The 18,765-nt window shown below is 40.9% G+C and overlaps 2 protein-coding genes and 1 pseudogene across 3 annotated transcripts in view; 1 reads left to right on the forward strand and 2 right to left on the reverse strand.

Annotated features, from left to right (window-relative positions):
- The window catches only part of LOC125116716 (cytochrome P450 2C23-like), a 29,274-nt gene extending 22,799 nt beyond the window's left edge, over positions 1 to 6,475 (reverse strand). Inside the window, exons 1-2 of the mRNA XM_047762181.1 lie at positions 6,063 to 6,475; positions 4,150 to 4,312 (exon numbers count right to left, since the gene is read on the reverse strand). Of these exons, the coding sequence (XP_047618137.1) occupies positions 4,150 to 4,312; positions 6,063 to 6,242 (343 nt within the window). The 5' untranslated portion in view covers positions 6,243 to 6,475. The remainder of the gene's footprint in view (positions 1 to 4,149; positions 4,313 to 6,062) is intronic.
- Positions 6,476 to 7,340: 865 nt separating this feature from the next.
- LOC125116997 (10 kDa heat shock protein, mitochondrial-like) lies at positions 7,341 to 11,026 on the forward strand (annotated as a pseudogene).
- A 4,869-nt stretch (positions 11,027 to 15,895) lies between these two features.
- Positions 15,896 to 18,765, reverse strand: part of ERLIN1 (ER lipid raft associated 1) — a 35,906-nt gene continuing 33,036 nt past the window's right edge. The window contains exons 12-13 of one of the 2 annotated variants that reach the window (XR_007132236.1): positions 17,521 to 18,160; positions 15,896 to 16,189 (exon numbers count right to left, since the gene is read on the reverse strand). Coding sequence is in view for 1 of the 2 variants with exons in the window: in XM_047760942.1 (XP_047616898.1) it covers positions 17,939 to 18,160 (222 nt within the window). In the remaining variant the exon portion in view is untranslated. Of the gene's footprint in view, positions 18,161 to 18,765 lie in introns of both variants that reach the window. The other variant, XM_047760942.1, reaches the window with a different exon arrangement.

Raw genomic sequence — 18,765 nt, forward strand, 5'->3', positions numbered from 1 at the left:
GTGAGGAGAGGACTGTGGAATGTCACGTGTTCCCAGGAATGAGCTGGTGGAAAGTGACTTGATCAGTCACAGTCCAACCAGGAAAAGAGAAGCCTCTCCAAATATTTAAAACAGAGGAAATTTAATCCAGGGAATTAGTTTTAAGGTCATGGAAACACGGAGAGGCCAAACCAGTGACAGCAAGACAACTGGTAAGGATCAGTGCAGAAAGCTGCGCTCATCTCCCCACGGAAGGGACAAAGGAACTCAATGGCTATGGTTACCTGGCCAGAGCTGGAACCAAAGTGGCCCTGTGCTGAAGGAGCTGGCAACGCCGTGAGCTGTGGTGTAGGTCAAAGACACGGCTCGGATCTGGCCTTGCGATGGCTCTGGCATAGGTGGGCGGATACAGCTCTGATTAGACCCCTAGCCTGGGAACCTCCATATGCCGAGGGTGTGGCCTTAAAAAGATGAAAAGAAGACAGAAAAAAAAAAAGAAAAGAAAAGAAAAGAGAAGAAATTGGCTGTCTGCTGAGGCCCCAAGCATGGTGGGTCAGAGAAAAAGCCACTACTACTATGCCTTGTTCAAATTTCTGATCACAGAATATATGAGTATTCAAAACATTTTTTTTAAGTTGGTGTTTCAAATCCCGAGTCTAGGGAGACTTGCTGCACAAGAGATAACTGGAATACTTTTCCTATTTTTCTCACTTTGTTTAGAATTTATACCTATTACATATATATATATATATTTTTAAAATACACTTCTTTCGCTTTAGCACACCTGCATCCCTGCAGGCCTGGAGTGGTCAAAGGAGGCAATATCCCCTCCACACCCACTGAGCTGGGGTGAGTATGTGCATGGGTGAATAATTACACGGTTGGTTGTTTCTATTTATGTAAACCAGATTCTTCGATAGGTCTCTATAGCTGCTATGTCTAGAGATATAGTAATTACCTTCCAAAAATGTGTCTGCACTCCTCCAAGTAAGGAATGAATGGCTGATTATCCGTAATTTCAAGAGCACTAAGTGATTTTAGTCTTTGCATTTTAGTGAGTGAACAATGGCATCTACAACTGGTATGTGGATCAAATGCCTAAAATAGAGCTTAGGCTGTTGCAATTTGTCAATGAGGTAAACATTTAAAGATTAAGAAACTATGGAGTTCCCGTCGTGGCGCAGTGGTTAACGAATCTGACTAGGAACCATGAGGTTGCGGGTTCGATCCCTGGCCTTGCTCGGTGGGTTAAGGGTCCAGCACTGCCGTGAGCTGTGGTGTAGGTCACAGACGTGGCTCAGACCCCGAGTTGCTGTCGCTCTGGTGTAGGCCGGTGGCTACAGGTCTGATTAGACCCCTAGCCTGGGAACTTCCACATGCCTCGTGAGCAGCCCTAGAAAAGGCAAAAGACAAAAAAAAAGAAAGAAAAGAAAGAAAGAAACTAGGCAAAACATTGAGTTGATAATTAACAGGAAGTGTTTCAACAACTTGATTATTTAGACACAAAGTCTGCAGCACCATATTATACTGTTCAAGGATCCCTAGATCAGAAAGCTACCTATTATTTTAGTAGGTATTTCATTTACAAAGGTGATATGGGCTGAACTGTTTCGCCTCAAAATATGTTGATGCCCTTGCTCCAGTATCTGTGACTATGATCTTATTTGGAAACAGGGTCTTTGCAGAAGGAATCAAGGTAAAATGAGATCATTAGGGTGGGCTCATCCACTATGACTATATCCTTCTAAAAGGGGGAAATTTCAACACACACACGCTCACAGAGAATGCCATGTGAACATGAATCAGAGATTGGGGTAATACATCTACAAGTCAAGGAACAACAAAGATTGTCAGCAAACAGAAGCTAGGGGAGAAGCCGGAAGCAGATTCTCCCTCACAGCTCTTAGAAGAAACCAGCCTCACTGACATCTTGATCTCAGACTTCTAGACTCCACAACTGGGAGGCAATAAAGTTCTGCTGTTCTAAGGCCGGTACCCAATTTTTGGTACTTTATTATGGCAGACCTTGGAAACAAATGCAGAGGGAAAACTGAAATATCGGTGAATGGTTCCTCTCTTTGCTCTCTTCCAGGAAAGTTTTAGGAATGGAAGAGTTGAATTATATGTGCCCGTCACTGGCAAGTAAGGAGCAGTAACAAGAATTTCATGGGAAGTTTAGAAACCAGTTTTCTCAGAGTTGTGAAAATTGCAGGTTTCTGAGCAAAAATTTTTCCCCCTCTTGAGTTCAATTCAGCCCAGTAGCCTCCCACTCCAGTTAAAAATTATTTTTAAAACTCATGTGCAGCCAATGTAATCAACTTGTTTAGAAAAAAAGAAGTAGAGGGAAGGTGTGGTTGATTCTTTAGATGAGTAAATGCATCAATCGCCTAAAGTGATTTATGTAAGAGATATTAAAGGTTGCTTCTCTTTTATCATTTAGTATGCTACATGATCTTTAATTACTTATTCATAAATATGCTTTGAAAATAATTAAGGTTTTTTTTTGCCTTTTCTAGGGCCACTCCCACAGCCTATGGAGGTTCCCAGTCTAGGGGTCTAACCAGAAGTGTAGCTGCTGGCCAAGCCGCAAACAGCAATGCCTTATCCAAGCTGTGTCTACGACCTACACCACAGCTCACAGCAATGCTGGATCCTTAACCCACTGAGCAAGGCCAGAGATCAACCCCGCAACCTCATGGTTCCTGGTCAGATTTGTTAACCACGGTGCCACAAGACACGAACTCCAAGAATTAAGTTTTTATTTCTCTAGGACTTGCAACATTACAACTTTAAGTGGATTGGAGGAGACTTTCAGGCTATTCTGGTTGTGTTTTTTTTTTTAATTGTGTAATATTTGATACACACAAAGGCATGTATGTAATACATGTTTAAATTTTGAAACAGAATAATAAAATAATGATCTGTGAGCCTATTGTCCCCCTGAAGAGCCAGAGCTTGACTAAGTACAGTTGTAGCTCCCTGTGTGTTACCTCTCTACTTCTATCACCCTCTCCCTGCCCTATCCCACCCCATCACTGCCCCCAAACCAGGCTGACATCAAAAACACAGTAATCTCTACACCTAGGCATCTGTTTATTGTTGCTGCCACTATGCCACTGCAACCTTTGCACCCTGTGAAATGACACCCCCGGCATAGCTTCTCCAGCTCCCTAAACTCTATGAACTCTGGGTAATAACTTTAATTTTCAAAATGTTCCCAGATTTTTTTTTATCACAATCATATCTACAATTTTACCTTAAAGGGAACTTGGAGTCTGTTTCCAATGTTTACCTCAATATGGGCTTTCAGAGCATTTGTTGCATAATAAAAGAATTCTGGTCTTTGTCCCTTGTTCCTGGGAAAGAGCTTCTAAACCCCCAGAATTTCCCAAATGTTAGAAGTGTCGTTGTTGTTCACGCCCAGCCCTGGGGATCCCACCTGAGTGTATGGGAACGAAGTAACTCACAGTGGGCCCCTAGACAATGTTAAGCTGGGTCTGGCCATGCCAGAAAGATCCACTTTGTATTTAGGGCACTGGAGGTAAATTTGAGCCAAGGATAACTGCCTTACCTCCTGACGTTCAAGGAGCGGTGGAGCTAAGAGACTGAGTTCCATCACTTGGCCAATGACTCAATCAGTCATAGCCAAGTAATGAAGTTCCGATTAAAAACTCTGGACACCAAAGCTCTGGTGCAATTCCTGGTTAGTAAACACATTGATGCATCAAATGCGTAATGCATTCTGATTCCTAGGAAGGGAATGGTGAAGCTCTGCTTTTAGGGCCTCCCAAACCTTGCCCTATCTGTCTCTCCATGTGTATCCTCCACATAATAAAACTGTAATTCCTAAGTATGACACCTTCCTGAGTTCTGTGAGTCATTCTAGCAAATTACAGAACCTGAGGTAGTCATGGAAACCTTGAATTTTTAGCCAGTTAGTCAAAAGTGTGGGTAGCCTGGAGATCCCTGAACTTGTGGCTGGCATCTGAAGCGAGGGTAGTCTTTGGGGAACGACGTCCCTAACCTACAGAGTCTGGACTAACTCTGGGTCGTATCAGAATTGCATGCAGTGTTGCAGCATCAAATTTGTTGCTTGGTGCAGAACAGACACACATTATATTAGTTAATCAGACCTTTTTAAGAAAATTGACTTGTTATTTTGAAACATACCATATCCTCTCTGGGTATCATCAATAATTGGAATAATTCCTCTGCCAAGGAATTCATCCCCCTGATCAATCAGAGCTTCCTTCACCGCTTCATATCCATGTAAGACCACGGCAGGCCGGGATCCAAAGTACACAGTACAAACAGGGCCGTACTGTTTGGCCAACTGGAAAGAGATGCAAACGGCTGTGAGTGTTATTGTGAAGTCTCATCGTTGGAGTCTTCAGTGGAAATTAAGCAGTGATTCATATGCAGCTTAGACTTTGCTCCATTAATTTCCCTTTAGGAATTTAACCTGGGGTACAGCAATGTATTCATTCATGTGTGAAACTACTGAGCAAATATTTACAAAGCACCTACACTGTGTCAGACACTGTGCCCTGAGTCCTCGGGGAACTTGGAGTCTAGTGGAAGTAACAGGCAGTAAGTGGCCAGACTTCATTTGCAATACTAACTGAGCATAATTCTATGAACGTGATAAAGAATGTGTACTGTGTTGGATGATACTGGGAAAACTTGATACAATAGAGAGATGAGGATTCTATGAATAGGTAACACTTAAAGTAAAAATAAAGATGAGAAGGAAGCAGCCAGGAAAAGGGCTAGGAGGAGAGTGTAATAAATAGGCACTAAAAAGGATAAAACCTATATCTTTATGATGTCGTTGTGCCCAGGGGGAAAATAGAGCGATAAAACAGCTGGCAGCTAAGGGTTGGTTTCCAAACTCTACATCCATGCAATTGAATTCAAGGCAGCCATTTGAAATTATTTAGATGAGGATGTATAACGGTATGGAAACATGTTCACATTCTAAATTGAACTGCTGAAAAATAAATCACATTAACAACCTTTTGCACATCACAATCCATTTTTTTTGTTGTTTGGTTGTTTGACGATTGACTTCGAAGAGGCCACTCACTGAGCTTACCACCTTTTTTTTATTCTGCCTTTTTTTTACCTTAAACGGTAGAGAATTTTACCACTTTTCACCACTTTTCTCTGTCCCAGGAAAATAACACTTCCTTTGTTTCTGTGAATGAGCATATCTTTATACAGAATGCCAGGCCCTTCTCTTCCAACCGCACCCTCAGCTGATGACTTTGCTATCTATTTCTCAGAAATATTAAAAATAACCAGAAGAGAATTTCCATGGGCTTCTACCATAGCATCTGTTTACCCGCATCTGTGCTCCAACTTGTGCACTGGATTTTATTCCCTTCCAGCTACTACAACAGGACTTTCCTCTTTACAGCAAATGAACAACATCACCCTATTTCCCCCCTTCCCTTCTTTAAGGAGAAATAATATTCCCGTGTGTGTGTGTGTGTGTGTGTGTGACCCATAAGACGACAACAATTAGGTTGTTCTGGAGAATATATGTTTGCACAACGAACTCATGGAGATAAATAATCCCTTTCCCCAAAGAATATTTCCAAAAGAGTGAATGCAGTCAGGGCAGCAGATCTGGGTTGTGTCAGAGCAAGATGTGGGGTCCACTCTTTAGAAGGGGGGAATCACAAAGTATCCCATAGATGAGTGTGAAACAGTAATAGTAATAATACAAAAGAACATTTATTACACCCTTTGCATTTGCTTGGCTTGCCTTTTGGTAAATATTATCATGCATAGGGGATTGAACGCTTTTCAGTTAAGATAAGTTCTGATCCTAGAATTTTCCAGTTCAGTAGAATTCAACACATAGCTCAGATCAGGTCAACACACCTCACTATCTGCTCTAAAGTGATCCAATCCAGAAAAGGAAAAAAAAAAATCTCTGTCTTAAAGAAATAGGTGCCTCAAAGTGCTTCAGTGGTGAGTAAACTAAGAAAGCTTGAAGATGACATGCAGACAACCTGAAGAGCCTGAAAATGACCCTCTTACCTGGAGAGGACCAGCCCCAAGTGAAACCCACTTACCTTGGAAAGAGACGCAGGGATGTCCTTGAGGTTAAGTTGCATCAGATTACCAATGATGGGAAGGGGAGTTGGGCCCGGGGGGAGCCTTCTCCTCTTGTGGTTTTTCTTCCACACAGAAAGGAAAACCAGGCAAGTAACACAAACCGTAAGAGCAAGGGTAGTGATTCCCAGCAGCTCCATCTCAGCTACTCAATGTTAGTAACTGTCTGGATTGCTTGTTAGCAAAGTCTTATATACAGGTGGAGTGTGACCTGCCAGCCAAAGGCTAGTCTGTGTCCTTGGACAAGGTAGGGGCAGGGGTGGGGTGGGGGGGGGTGGGGCAAACCTGGAATTGCTTTGGGCTTTATGTACCTTCCTGAAGCTTGAGATTAGGAAGGATTCATATCTTTCCTATCTCTCATTCATAAAATCTGCAACTTTTGATTTTTTTAAGCTTCTCCATTACATGCATTATTCCCTTGCAACACTAATGATTCATTAAATATAAAGCAGGGGAGGAGTTCCCGTCATGGCTCAGTGGCTAACGAATCCGACTAGAAACCATGAGGTTGCAGGTTTGATCCCTGGCCTTGCCCAGTGGGTTACAGATCCGGCGGTGCCGTGAGCTGTGGTGTAAGTTGCAGATGTGGCTCAGATCCCTCATTGCTGTGGCTGTCGTGTAGGCCGGTGGCTAAGGCTCCGATTAGGCAGACCCCTAGTCTGGGAACCTCCATATGCTGTGGGAGCGGCCCTAGAAAAGGCAAATAAACCAACAAACAAACAAACAAAATATATATAAAGCTGGAGAATTAAGAGGTACAAACTATTAGGCATAAAATAAGCTACAAGAATATATTATACAACACAGGGAATATGGCCAATATTTATAACAACTATAAATGGAATATAACCTTTAAAAATTGTGAATCACTATATTGTACACCAGTAACATATAATATTGTACAGCAACTATACTTCGATAAACAATTCCAAAAAAACACAAAAACTTAAAAATTATAATTTTCAATGATTTTTTAAATTTCTAATGATTAAAAAATTTTATTATGATTTATAATGTTCTGTCAATGTTTGCCATACAGCAAAGTGATTCAGTCATACATATATATACACTCTTTTTCTCACTTTATCCTCCATCACATTCCATCACAAGTGATTAGATATAGTTCCCTGTGCGATATAGCAAGAGCTCATTGCCCATCCACTCCAAATGCAAGAGTTTTCATCTACTAATCCCAGATCCCCAATCCATCCCACTCCCTCCCCTTCCCCCTGGCAAACATGAGTCTGACTTGTCCACGATCTTTTCTGTTTTGTAGATAGATCATTTGTGCTCTGTTTTAGACTCCACGTATAAATGACATCATGACTTACTTCACTCAGTATGGGAGTATAAGTGACATCACATGGTGTCTTTCTCTTTCTGACTTATTCGATATGAGACTCTCTAGTTCCATCCATGTTGCTGCAAATGGCATTAGTTTGTCCTTGTTATGGCTGAGTAGTATTCCACTGTACAAATGTACCACATCTTCCTAATCCATTCATCTGTTGATAGGCATTTGGGTTGTTTCCATGTCTTGGCTATTGTGAACAGTGCTGTGATGAACATAGGGGTACATGTATCTTTTTCAGTGAAATTTCTGTCTGGATATATGCCCAGGAGAGGATTGCTGGGTCATATGGTAGTTCTGTATTTAAGTTTTCTGAGGTATTTCCATACTGTTTTCCACAGTGGTTGTACCAATTTACATTTCCACCAATGGTGTACGAGGGTTCCCTTTTCTCCACATCCTCTCCAGCATTTTTTTTTTAAGGGCCACACCTGAGGGATATGGAGGTTCCCAGGCTTGGGATCAAATCAGAGCTACAACTGTCAGCCTATGCCACAGGCACAGCAACATGGTATCTGAGCTGCATCTGTGGACTACACCACAGCTCACGGCAACACTGAATCCTTAACCTGCTGAACAAGAGCAGGGATCGAACCCAAGTCCTCATGGATACTAGTCAGGTTCGTTAACTGCTGAGCCATGACAGTTACTCTAGCATTTATTTATTAACGATGGACACTCTAAATGGTGTAAGGTGGTACTTCATTGGAGTTTTGATTTGCATTTCTCTAATAATTAGCGATGTTGAGCATTTTTTCATGCGCCTGCTGGCCATCTATTTAGGTCTTCTGCCCATTTTTCAATTGGGTTATTTGTTGTTGAGTTATATGAGTTGTTTTTATGTTTTGGAGATTAAACCTTTGTTAATTTTCAAAAATTTTCTCCCATTCTGTGGGTTTTCTTCATTTTTTAATGGTTTCCTTTGCTGTGCAAAAGCTTTTGAGTTTAATTAGGTCCCAATGGTTTATTTGGGTCTTTATACTCTTTATTCTAGGAGGCAGATCAAACAATATGTTACTGTGATTTATGTCAGAGAACATTCTGCCTATGTCTTTGGGAGTTTTACAGTGTTTGGTCCTACATTTAGGTCTCTGATCCATTTGAGTTTATATTTGGGTATGGTGTTAGACAATGTTCTACTTTCATTCTTTTACATGTAGCTTTCCAGTTTTCCCAGCACCACTTATTGAAGAGACTATCTTTCTTCCATTGCAGGTTCTTGCCTCCTTTGTCATAGATTAATTGTCCATAGGTGTTTGGGTTTATTTCTGGGCTTTCTATCCTGTTCCATTGATCTATATTTGTGTTTTTGTGCTGGTACCATATTGTTTTGATGACTGTAGCTCTGTAGTATGGTCTGAAGTCAGGGAGCCTGATTCCTACAGTTCCATTTTTTTCTTTTCAATATTGCTTTGGCTACTCAAGGTCTCTTGTGTTTCCATATAAATTTGAAAATATTTTGTTCTAGTTCTGTAAAGAATGTCAGCAACAAGTCACATATAAGAAATTCCCATAAGGTCAGTGTTGGTCTGTTCCTGGAAAGTTCTTCAACTGAGTTCTTTACACTATAAGGATTCACAGGTGAGCCTTCATTTTTAAAAATAAATGCTTTATTGAGATATAATTCACATAGAACTCGCCCATTTAAAGTATGCAGTTTGGGAGTTCCCATTGTGGCGCAGCAAAAATGAATCTGACTAGTAACCATGAGGTTGTGGGTTCAATCCCTGGCCTCACTCAGTGAGTTAAGGATCTGGCATTGCTGTGGTCTGTGGTATAGTTTGCAGGCAAGACTTGGATCCCATGTTGCTGTGGCTGTGGTGTAGGCTGGCAGCTGTAGCTCTGATTTGACCCCCAGCCTGGGAATTTCCATATGCCACAGGTGCAGCCCTAAAAAGCAAAAAATAAATTTAAAAAAAACATACAGTTCACTTTGCGTGGACATGTTTTAATTCTTCTGTGTATATACCCAGAAGTGGGATTGCTGGGCCATATGGTCACTCTGTTTAACATTTTGAGGAACTGTCAAAACATATTCCAAAGTAGCTGTACTATTTTACATTCCTACTAGCAACGTATGAGGATTCCAGTTTCTCCACATTCTTGCCAACATTTGATAATTTGTCTTTTTTGTTATAACCATTCTAGTGGGTATAAAGCACCATCTCATTGTGGGTTTGTCTTTTTTGGCCACACCTGAGGCAATGCTGGATCCTTTAACCCACTGACCTGGGCTGGGGATCAAACCCGCATGGCCACAGAAACAAGCCAGGTCATTAACCCACTGTTCCACGGTGGGAACTCCTATCTCACTGTGGTTTTGAATGTCATTTCCCTAATGACTAATGATGTTAAACATCTTTCATGCTATTAGCTGTTCATATATCTTTAGTAAAAAAAAAAAAATTGGAGCTCCTATTGTGGCTCAGTGAGTTATGAACCCAACTACTATCCATAAGGATGTGGGTTTGGTCCCTGGCCTTGCTCAGTGGGTTAAGGACCCTGCATTGCTGTGGCTGTGGTGTAGGCTGGCAGCTGCAGCTCTGATTGACCGCTACCCCAGGAACCTCCATATACCTCAGGCGTAGCTTTAAAAAAAAAAAAAGCAAAAAAAAAAGCAAAAAATTTTTGTCTTTTTAGGGCTGTACCTTCAAGGATATGGAAGTTCCCAGGCTAGGGGTTCAATCGGAACTACAGTTGCCAGCCTACACTACAACCACAGCAACTCGGGATCTGAGCCATATCTGCAACCTACACCACAGTTCACCGCAATGCTAGTTCCTTAGCAATGCTAGTTCCTTAACCCGCTGGGCGAGGCCAGAGATTGAACCTGCATCCTCATGGATACTAGCTGAGTTTGCAACCCACTGAGCCATAATGGGAACTCCCTATAAAAAATTTTTTAAATTGTTATCCCCATCTGTGTTTTTTTTTTTATACTCCTAGCACATGCCCAAAATTTCTATAGCCTCATCATAGTTGGAATTCTATGATTAAAGTCTATCTTCCTATTAGCTTGTTGATTCAGAGAGAACAAAGACTGTATGTCTTATTCACTATTGTTTTGTTCATTATTGGTCCAATAATTAACATATTTTATAATGGTTCCTGGCACTCTACACTTGTTGAATTGTACTTAATTTGATATTCACATTGGTTCTCATTTTTTTTTCTTGTGTCAGGAGGGTTGCTTTCCTCCATTGAAAAGGTTTTAGGAGGTCTTTCCTTGTGGCGGCGTGAGAGCAGAGTAGCAGCTGTGGTGGTCAGAGTCATAGCAGGACAGGCATTTAGAAAGTTTCTTCCTCTCTTTGACGGAGTATTAGTTCAAAGTGCAGCTGAAACAGTAACCAAAGGAGGCATTATGCTTTCAGAAAAATCTTGAGGACAAATATTGCAAGCAGCAGTAGTAGCTATTGGATCAGGCTCTAAAGGAAAGGGTGGAGAGATTCAACCAGTTAGCGTGAAAGTTGGAGATAAAGTTCTTCTGCCAGATTATAGAAGCACCAAAGTAGTTCTGGATGACAAGGATTATTTCTTAGAGATGGTGACATTCTTGGAAAATATGGAGACTGAAAATAAGTCACTGTCAAAATGGCATCACATGAAGCTGCCCCACTCCACTGAAGTTCTGAGATCTTTTCATCATGTAAATAATTTCCATGTCTGTCTTTTATAATAAACTAATGATATCCAAACTGAAAAAAAGAAAAGAAAAGAAAAGAAAAGGTTTTAGGAGTCACCTCCTCTCTGACCCATTGCACTCTTGTCTCCCATTGGTTGAGGGTTGTCCCTCAGGATATATGTGGGGAATGACTACAGCTTTTACAGTGTGGGAGGAACCCTGTGGTGAAAAACATTAGCTGCATACATGGCATTGTTGAGGCATGGAGGCCCAGCAAATTGCATGTATTTTAAAATACAATAGCATCTGGTGCTCCTATTGCTTAGAACACATTCCACCATCACCACCACTCTCTTCAGGTGGCTGGCTACCTCCTGTGTATCCTTAAAATTTTGGCTCAGGTCTGACACTGCCTCCTAGAAACCGCCAGACTGTGCTCTCACCTGTGCTGACCCTGATCCGGGCTCCCTGCATCCAGTGTGTACCCTGCTGCAATAGTTATCACACTATTATACTTGCCTATTTATCTGCTGTACCACCCTACCTCCAACTCAAGGCTAAAAGCTTTTGTTAACCTGGCAACTAGCATATACTACCTGTCCAGTACATATTCATAGGAAGAAAGGAAGGAAAGATTTAAAAATACTTGGAAGATATAAAATTGACAGAGTTGATGTCTTAGTCTGCTTGGGCCACTATAACAAAATACCATAAACTGGGTGGCTTAAACAACAAACATTTCTCACAGTTCTGGATACTGGGAAGTCCAAGATCAAAGTGGTAGCAGATTTGGTGTTTGGTGAGAGCTCTCTTCCCAGTTTGCAGATGGCCTCCTTCTTGCTGTGTCTTCATATGGCCCAGATGAACATCTTTCTTGTGTCTCTTCTTATAAGGGTACTAATTCTATTTATGAAGTCTCCACTTTCACAACCTAGTTACCTTTCAAAGGCCCCACCTCCAAATACCACCACATGGGGCATTAAGGCTTCAACATGACTTTTAGGGGGATACCTAGTAGCAGACAGAAGGTGGAAAGGAAAGAGATAAGAAAAAAGATGAAAAGCACTAATTCCAAAGAAACACGGTAAGATTAAACAAGTAAAACATCATTGAGCTAGGGTTTGTATAATAATGGACACTTAGGGGTGAGTAATGAATTGACAGTAAACTAGTTTTCGATGCTTATACAAAGACAAGAGACCACAGGAAAGCCAAGAAACTAGCACAACTTATTGAGATATCCTAGAGGGGTGGTTGAGGTTTAAAATCAAGTTATCTTAGGTCACTGCTGCTGAAGACATAATTCAATGTCTTATCCTTTTTTTAAAAAAAATTATAGTTGATTTACAATTCTTCAAGTTCTGTTGTACAGCACAATGACCCAATCACACACATTTCCCTGTGCTAGACAGTAGGTCCCCACCACCCATCCATTGCAAATGTTAACAGTCTACATCCAAAAAACCCCCAAAATGCCCATCCACCCCACTCCCTCCTCCTTTCCCCTGGGAACCCCAATTCTGCTCTCCTTGGTCAAGATCTGTTTCTGGTTTTTTAGACAGGATCATTTGTTCCATATTTTAGATTCCACAAGTAAGTGGTATCATATGGTATTTGCCTTTTTCTTTCTGGCTTACTTCACTTAGTGAGACTCTCTAGTTCCATCCATGTTGCTGCAAATGGCATTATCTTTTTTTACGGCTGAGTCATATTCCATCGTACATATGTACCATATCTTCCTGATGCATTCATCTGTTGATGGACATGTAGGTTGTTTCCATGTCTTGACTACTTTAAATAGTGCTGCAAAGAACATAGGGGTGCATGTATCCTTTTCAATGAAATTTTTGTCCAGATATATGCCTAGGAGTGGGATTGCTGGATCATATCGTAGTTCTGTATTTAGTTTTTTGAGGTACCTCCATACTGTTTTCCATAGTGGTTGTACCAATTTACATTCCCATCAACAGTGGAAGGTACCCTTTTCTCCACACTCTCTCCAGCATTTGTTATTTGTTGACTTGTTAATGATGGCCATTCTGACTGGTGTGAGGTGGTACCTCATTGTAGTTTTGATTTGCATTTCTCTAATAATTACTGATGATGAGCATTTTTTCATACGCCTTCTTTGGAGAAATGGCTATTTAGGCCTTTCATCCATTTTCACTCTAAGATCAGGAAGAAGACAAGGATATCCACTTTCACCACTATTATTCAACATAGTTTTAGAAGTTGTAGCCACAGCAATCAGAGAAGAAAAAGAAATCCAAACTGGAAAAGAAGTAAAACTATCACTGTTTGCAGATAATGATACTATACCTAGAAAACCCAAAAGACAGCACCAGGAAACTGTTAGAACTCATCAATGAACCTGGCAAAGTTGTAGGCTACAAAATAATACAGAAGTCAATTGCATTTCTATATACCAATAATGAAAGATCAGAAAGAGAAATCCAGAAACCACCCAATTTACAATCCTATCAGAAAGAATAAAATATCTAGTAATAAACCTACCTAAAGAGACAAAAAACCTATACTCTGAAAACTGTAAGACACTGATGAAAATCAAAGATGACACAAACGATGGAAAGATATACTACGCTCTCGGATTGGAAGAATCAATATTGTCAAAATGACTATACTGCTCAAGGCAAGATTCAATGCAATCCCTATCAAGTTACCAAGGACATTCTTCACAGAAGTAGAGTATTTTGAAATCTGTATGGAAACACAATAGACCCAGAATAGCCAAAGCGATATTGAAAAAGAAAAACAAAAATGGAGGAATCAAGCTTCCTGACTTTAGACAATCCTACAAAGCTACAGCCATTAAAACAAAATGGTACTGGCACAAAAACAGAAATATAGATCAGTGGAACAAGATAGAAAGCCCAGAAATAAACCCAAGCGCCTATGGTCAACTACGACATGACATAATCTATGACAAAGGAGACAAGACCATACAATGGAAGAAAGACAGTCTCTTCAATAAACCGTGCTGGGAAAACTGGAAAGCTACATGTAAAAGAATGAAAGTAGAACACATCTAACACCACACATAAATATAAACTCAAAATGGATTAAAGACCTAAATGTAAAGACACTATAAATCTCCTAGAGGAAAACATAGGCAGGATGCTCTTTGACATAAATCATAGTAACATCTTATTGATCCACATCCTAGAATAATGACAATAAAGACACAAATAAACCAATAAGATCTAATTAAACTCAAAAGCTTTGCACAGCAAAGGAAACCATTAAAAGAAAAAAACCCAAAGAGATACCTACAGAATGGGAGAAAAATCTTTGCACACAATGAAACAGACAAGGGCCTAATCTCCAAAGTATACTAACTCATGCAACTCAACAACAAATAAACAATGTAATTGAGAAAAAAAATTCAATGTGTTTTCTGATGTACCTCTATGTATCAGGCACTGTGCTCTCTATCCACCACAGCTGACAGTCTACTCAAAACAGAAACATATACTGACTCTTACAGGCTGGGTGAACTAACACACCCCAACAATCACCATGTGCAAATCACTATTCTAGGTGCATAAGCAGATCTTGCTGAATCCACTGAATAGCTCTGCAAGAATGCATAAACAAGTTCGGAGATATCAGGTAATTTCCCATGGTTAAATACTAAGTCCTGACATGGACACTCTAGCCTAAGGTCTATGTCTTTTTTCCCCCCACTACTCACTTACATTTCACACTCATCCTTTTGTTCTTTCACCCAACATAAGTGACCAACCCATATAGGCCATGTTAGGCATGAGCAACAGATAACATCCCAGGGAAGAGTGGGATCAGAGTCCCTGCCCCTGGAGAGCTATTTTTGAGAAGAGACATTAAGCAGGTAATATGAGGTGTACAGAATGTCACAAAGAAGGACATATAGGGTGCTGACCTGAGCAGGTAGTTCTGAGACCTCTCTGAAGTGAAGATTGGCTAGGAGTTAGCAAAGGAAGGTTGGAGCTATAAAGGAGAAAAAATGGGCCAGGAGGATGGAATAATACATGAAAATGGACAGAGAGTAGGCTGGAGAGGTCAGTGGGGGCAAATCACATAGAGCCTTGCATACATACATTTGGGACATAATCCTAAAGCAACCAGAAGTCATAGCTTCAAATTCACAAAAATTCCTTCCCTATGGCAAGAGACAGAAATCACTTCATTTTAAGACCTGTCAAAAGCCTACAGAATAATTCGTTTCAATCAAATTTTCCTGGCTTGTAGCTACAGATAAAGGACACAATGGGGTTGGATTCCACAGGAACCCAAGTAAAAGGTTGCTTTTCCCCAAACTCCCAATTACTGAGCTCTGCTGCCCCAACATCACTGTGAAATTGCCCACAGAAGGGAATGCTGAGAGCTTGGGAAGAGTAGGTCTAATCCTGGCTTTTGAGCTAACATCTGAATTAGTGAAGTTAATTACATCACGCCATTGCCAGTTATAATTTATACAGTGTCCTTCCTCCACCTCAGGATAACAGCCCTCCCCTCCTCAGTGTAAGTAGTTCAGCTCTCAGGCAGGCTGTGAGGGGCATGATGCTCCATCCTCCCCCTTCCATCCTCTGCTGCTGGCTGCATCCCACAAAGAATCTGAAGAATATTCCTTCTAAATTCCATGAGTCATGAAGAAATGGAAACCCTGCTTTCAAAATTCTTACAAGTTTTCCGGGAAAATAGCCTCTATAGTGAAGTTAAACTAAGTAGATAAACTGGCTCCCTAGCTGAAATGGGCAAAATAAGCTGAGGAGCAGGTTAAGCAACAAAGAATGGAGACATATGGGAAAAACACAAATCACTGATAGTAAAATAATTTTATTTAGTTTCTTTTTTTAAAAAGGTAGCATTTCACATATAAATTTAGATTTCAAGATTACCAAAAGGAACATCCCTGAAGGAGGGACGGACTGAGAGCTCCACTGAGCACAGGGAAGCGCACTCCATGGAGAGTTTAAATGGAAGTCCTTTCTTGAAAACTTCACAGCGCTATTTCCCTGTTCCTCAACTCTGCCACCAGGGCTTGTGGCTAGTAAGAAAACCCACATCCATCACTTTGGGCAACGGCTTTTAGTTCATGGGAATAGGAAACATCTCTAAGAATGAAAGCACAAAGGTCAATGATCCAGATTACCCACAATAATTGTTATTTATATGCAGCAATGGTATATGGCAGATAAAGAGTTTATTTTATAGCTCTAAAATTCTTTTAAAGAGGGCTAGAGAACATAAAATTCATTCATAAAGAGAATGTATGTAATTGAATGAGCAAAAAAAAAAAATATTCTTTCCCTATTACAAATGCCTTTATAGGACAAAACCCAGGTAAATGACCTTAAATCTGGGATTCCTTTTCCATGTAAAGTGTTTGGCACAAACCATAAGCTGTCATGAGAGTGACAGTTAGCTTAAAGGTTTCTGGAAGTGGTTCCATGACTTTTCTATCTGGTTTGAACACAGTGTACACAAAAGATGGCTTAAACTGCATAAACTCAGGCCTAACTACAGGGCACACTGATTCAAGAAAGTGTGAAAGGAAAAAAGGTCCAGATGAAATAGATCTCCTATAGCCACAGGCAAACTCTGTCATCTTCTCAAGGAAGACTAAACCCACTGGTTGCCCAGGAAGCCAGTAGAATAATCCTGATCTCCTAGGTGAGGTGAAAGCTGGGGAATAACTTTGATTTCAGCATCTCAGGGCCAGGAGGGAAGGAGACAAAGATAACCCAGGATGCATTCTAGGTTACTCTTTGTTCCATCCTATGTGGACCCCTGATGAACAATATTGAGGAGAATCCATGTGCTAGTAACCATGGCAGCCCCAGGATTTGACCTTTAGGCAGAGGTACTGGGGCAAATGAATGTACCCCAAATCCAGTTTTAAAAATAAAAACTTCCTGCAGTTATGATACAATACTGTGCAGTGAACAGCTAGGAACTGGATGCTGCTCCTATTTCTGGTTAAAGTCCTGTTCCACTCCTGGTCAGAGCTGAGAGGTCACATATAAAGAATTGTCTGTGGCTAAAAACCAGGCACCTTAGTCACACATAGCCTGGGGCAATGAAACAGACAGCCATCACCCAATTGAGGGGAATGCAAAGCCCCAGAGGCTTGGTTCAAAACAAAGGTTTCATCTTACCCAAACTTCAAACCAAGCTCTATCTCTAAGCCTACTAATGCAATAAAGTAATGATTAGGAATCTCTATAAGGAATCTCTGATTTGGTGGCAAGGTGCATATCACAACAGGCCACCATTTAGATGGTAGGAGAACAAAAAGGTGCAAATCATATCAAGTAATTGTTGCTCAAGTGGAAAATCTTTCCGGGAGAACTTCATTGGACTAGATGCTAATCACGTGGATGAATGCTGGGACTGGACCCAAAGGGAGAGCCTGGATCCTGGCATAATCAGTCTTTACACTTACCACATCCTGGTCGTCTTCTCTCTGGCTTCCTATCTCTTGGATGGCTGAGCACACATTTCCCCAGGGACCAATGTAAACATTATCCAATAGATCTCAGCTTAGAAAACACAGCTTGTTATATATTTAGTGTTTAACATTCCAGTGCAGGCAGTATCTTAGCATCAGACTTTCTCTCATTCATGAGTACCAGTTTAGAAAGGAATACACAGGATACTTGATAAAACTGTGGCTGAAAAGACCGTTTGGGTGCCAGGCAGCCAGCTCTATCCTGCAATCAGCTGATGAACCAGGCTACCACAGGAGAGGCAGAGCAGATGGAGCATGAGTCCTCTGTAAATCTGAAGAGACGTATAACCATTGTTCCCACTTAACCCCTTGGGCCACATCTTGATATGGGAGAACATTTCCACCTGTTGCATCAACCTGTGCTCTCCTTGTTTTGGATGGGGCTCTCTCCAGAGGGTTCAAGAGCCTCCTTAGAGGAGGGAGAGCTTTTTCTTCCAGTCCTAACATCTGAATATTTCAAAGAACAAGAGGAGTCCACGAACATGCTAGGGATGCTGCTGCCAAAGTAGATCTTACTGTTAGAAGCAATGGCCTGGTACCTCTTGAGTTCCAGATATTCCGGGGTCAATTTGTGCTGTGAGAGGCAAACAAGAGCAAAAGCATCAGCACATTTTGGTGCCAACAGTCAACTCTCTTTCCTTACACACATCTTCCCTATGCTGAACATCACTATGCAACTTTGAACTGTTAACAATGACCCTCTCTCACTATCAAGTGTGGCTATCACATTAATAGCATTTTTCAGAATGGCATAAAACTACTGCCCCTTTCAGCACAAGGCTGACTTCAATGACAAAGTCTTGATACTTGTGCCTGGCCAGCTTTTCTCATGACAGATTTGGATCACTGGTTTGGAAACTGAAATTTCTCATCTTGACCAAATTCCACTCAGTTTCTATAGAGCTGTGTCCTCCAATATGTTAAGTATATTTCCAGAGTTATAGTGGATTTCAAAGTACTGACAACCTTTAATTTCTTAAGAGTTCTGATACAGATCATGTTGTTCTTTACACTGAAAAAGTTTAAGACCTGTTTGTTCCTTAAATCTTGACTCTAACCCTTCAAACTGCATCATAAACCTTAGCAACCTCTTCCTCAACCTTTTCTCTGTTCCATTCTAGTGTATACTTAATAACCTTGTAAACCTGGGTCATATCCTTCTCTTCTCAGAATACTATG

This window comes from Phacochoerus africanus, chromosome 15 (genome assembly GCF_016906955.1).
Source record: "Phacochoerus africanus isolate WHEZ1 chromosome 15, ROS_Pafr_v1, whole genome shotgun sequence".
In the NCBI taxonomy this organism is placed as follows: Eukaryota; Metazoa; Chordata; class Mammalia; order Artiodactyla; family Suidae; genus Phacochoerus; species Phacochoerus africanus.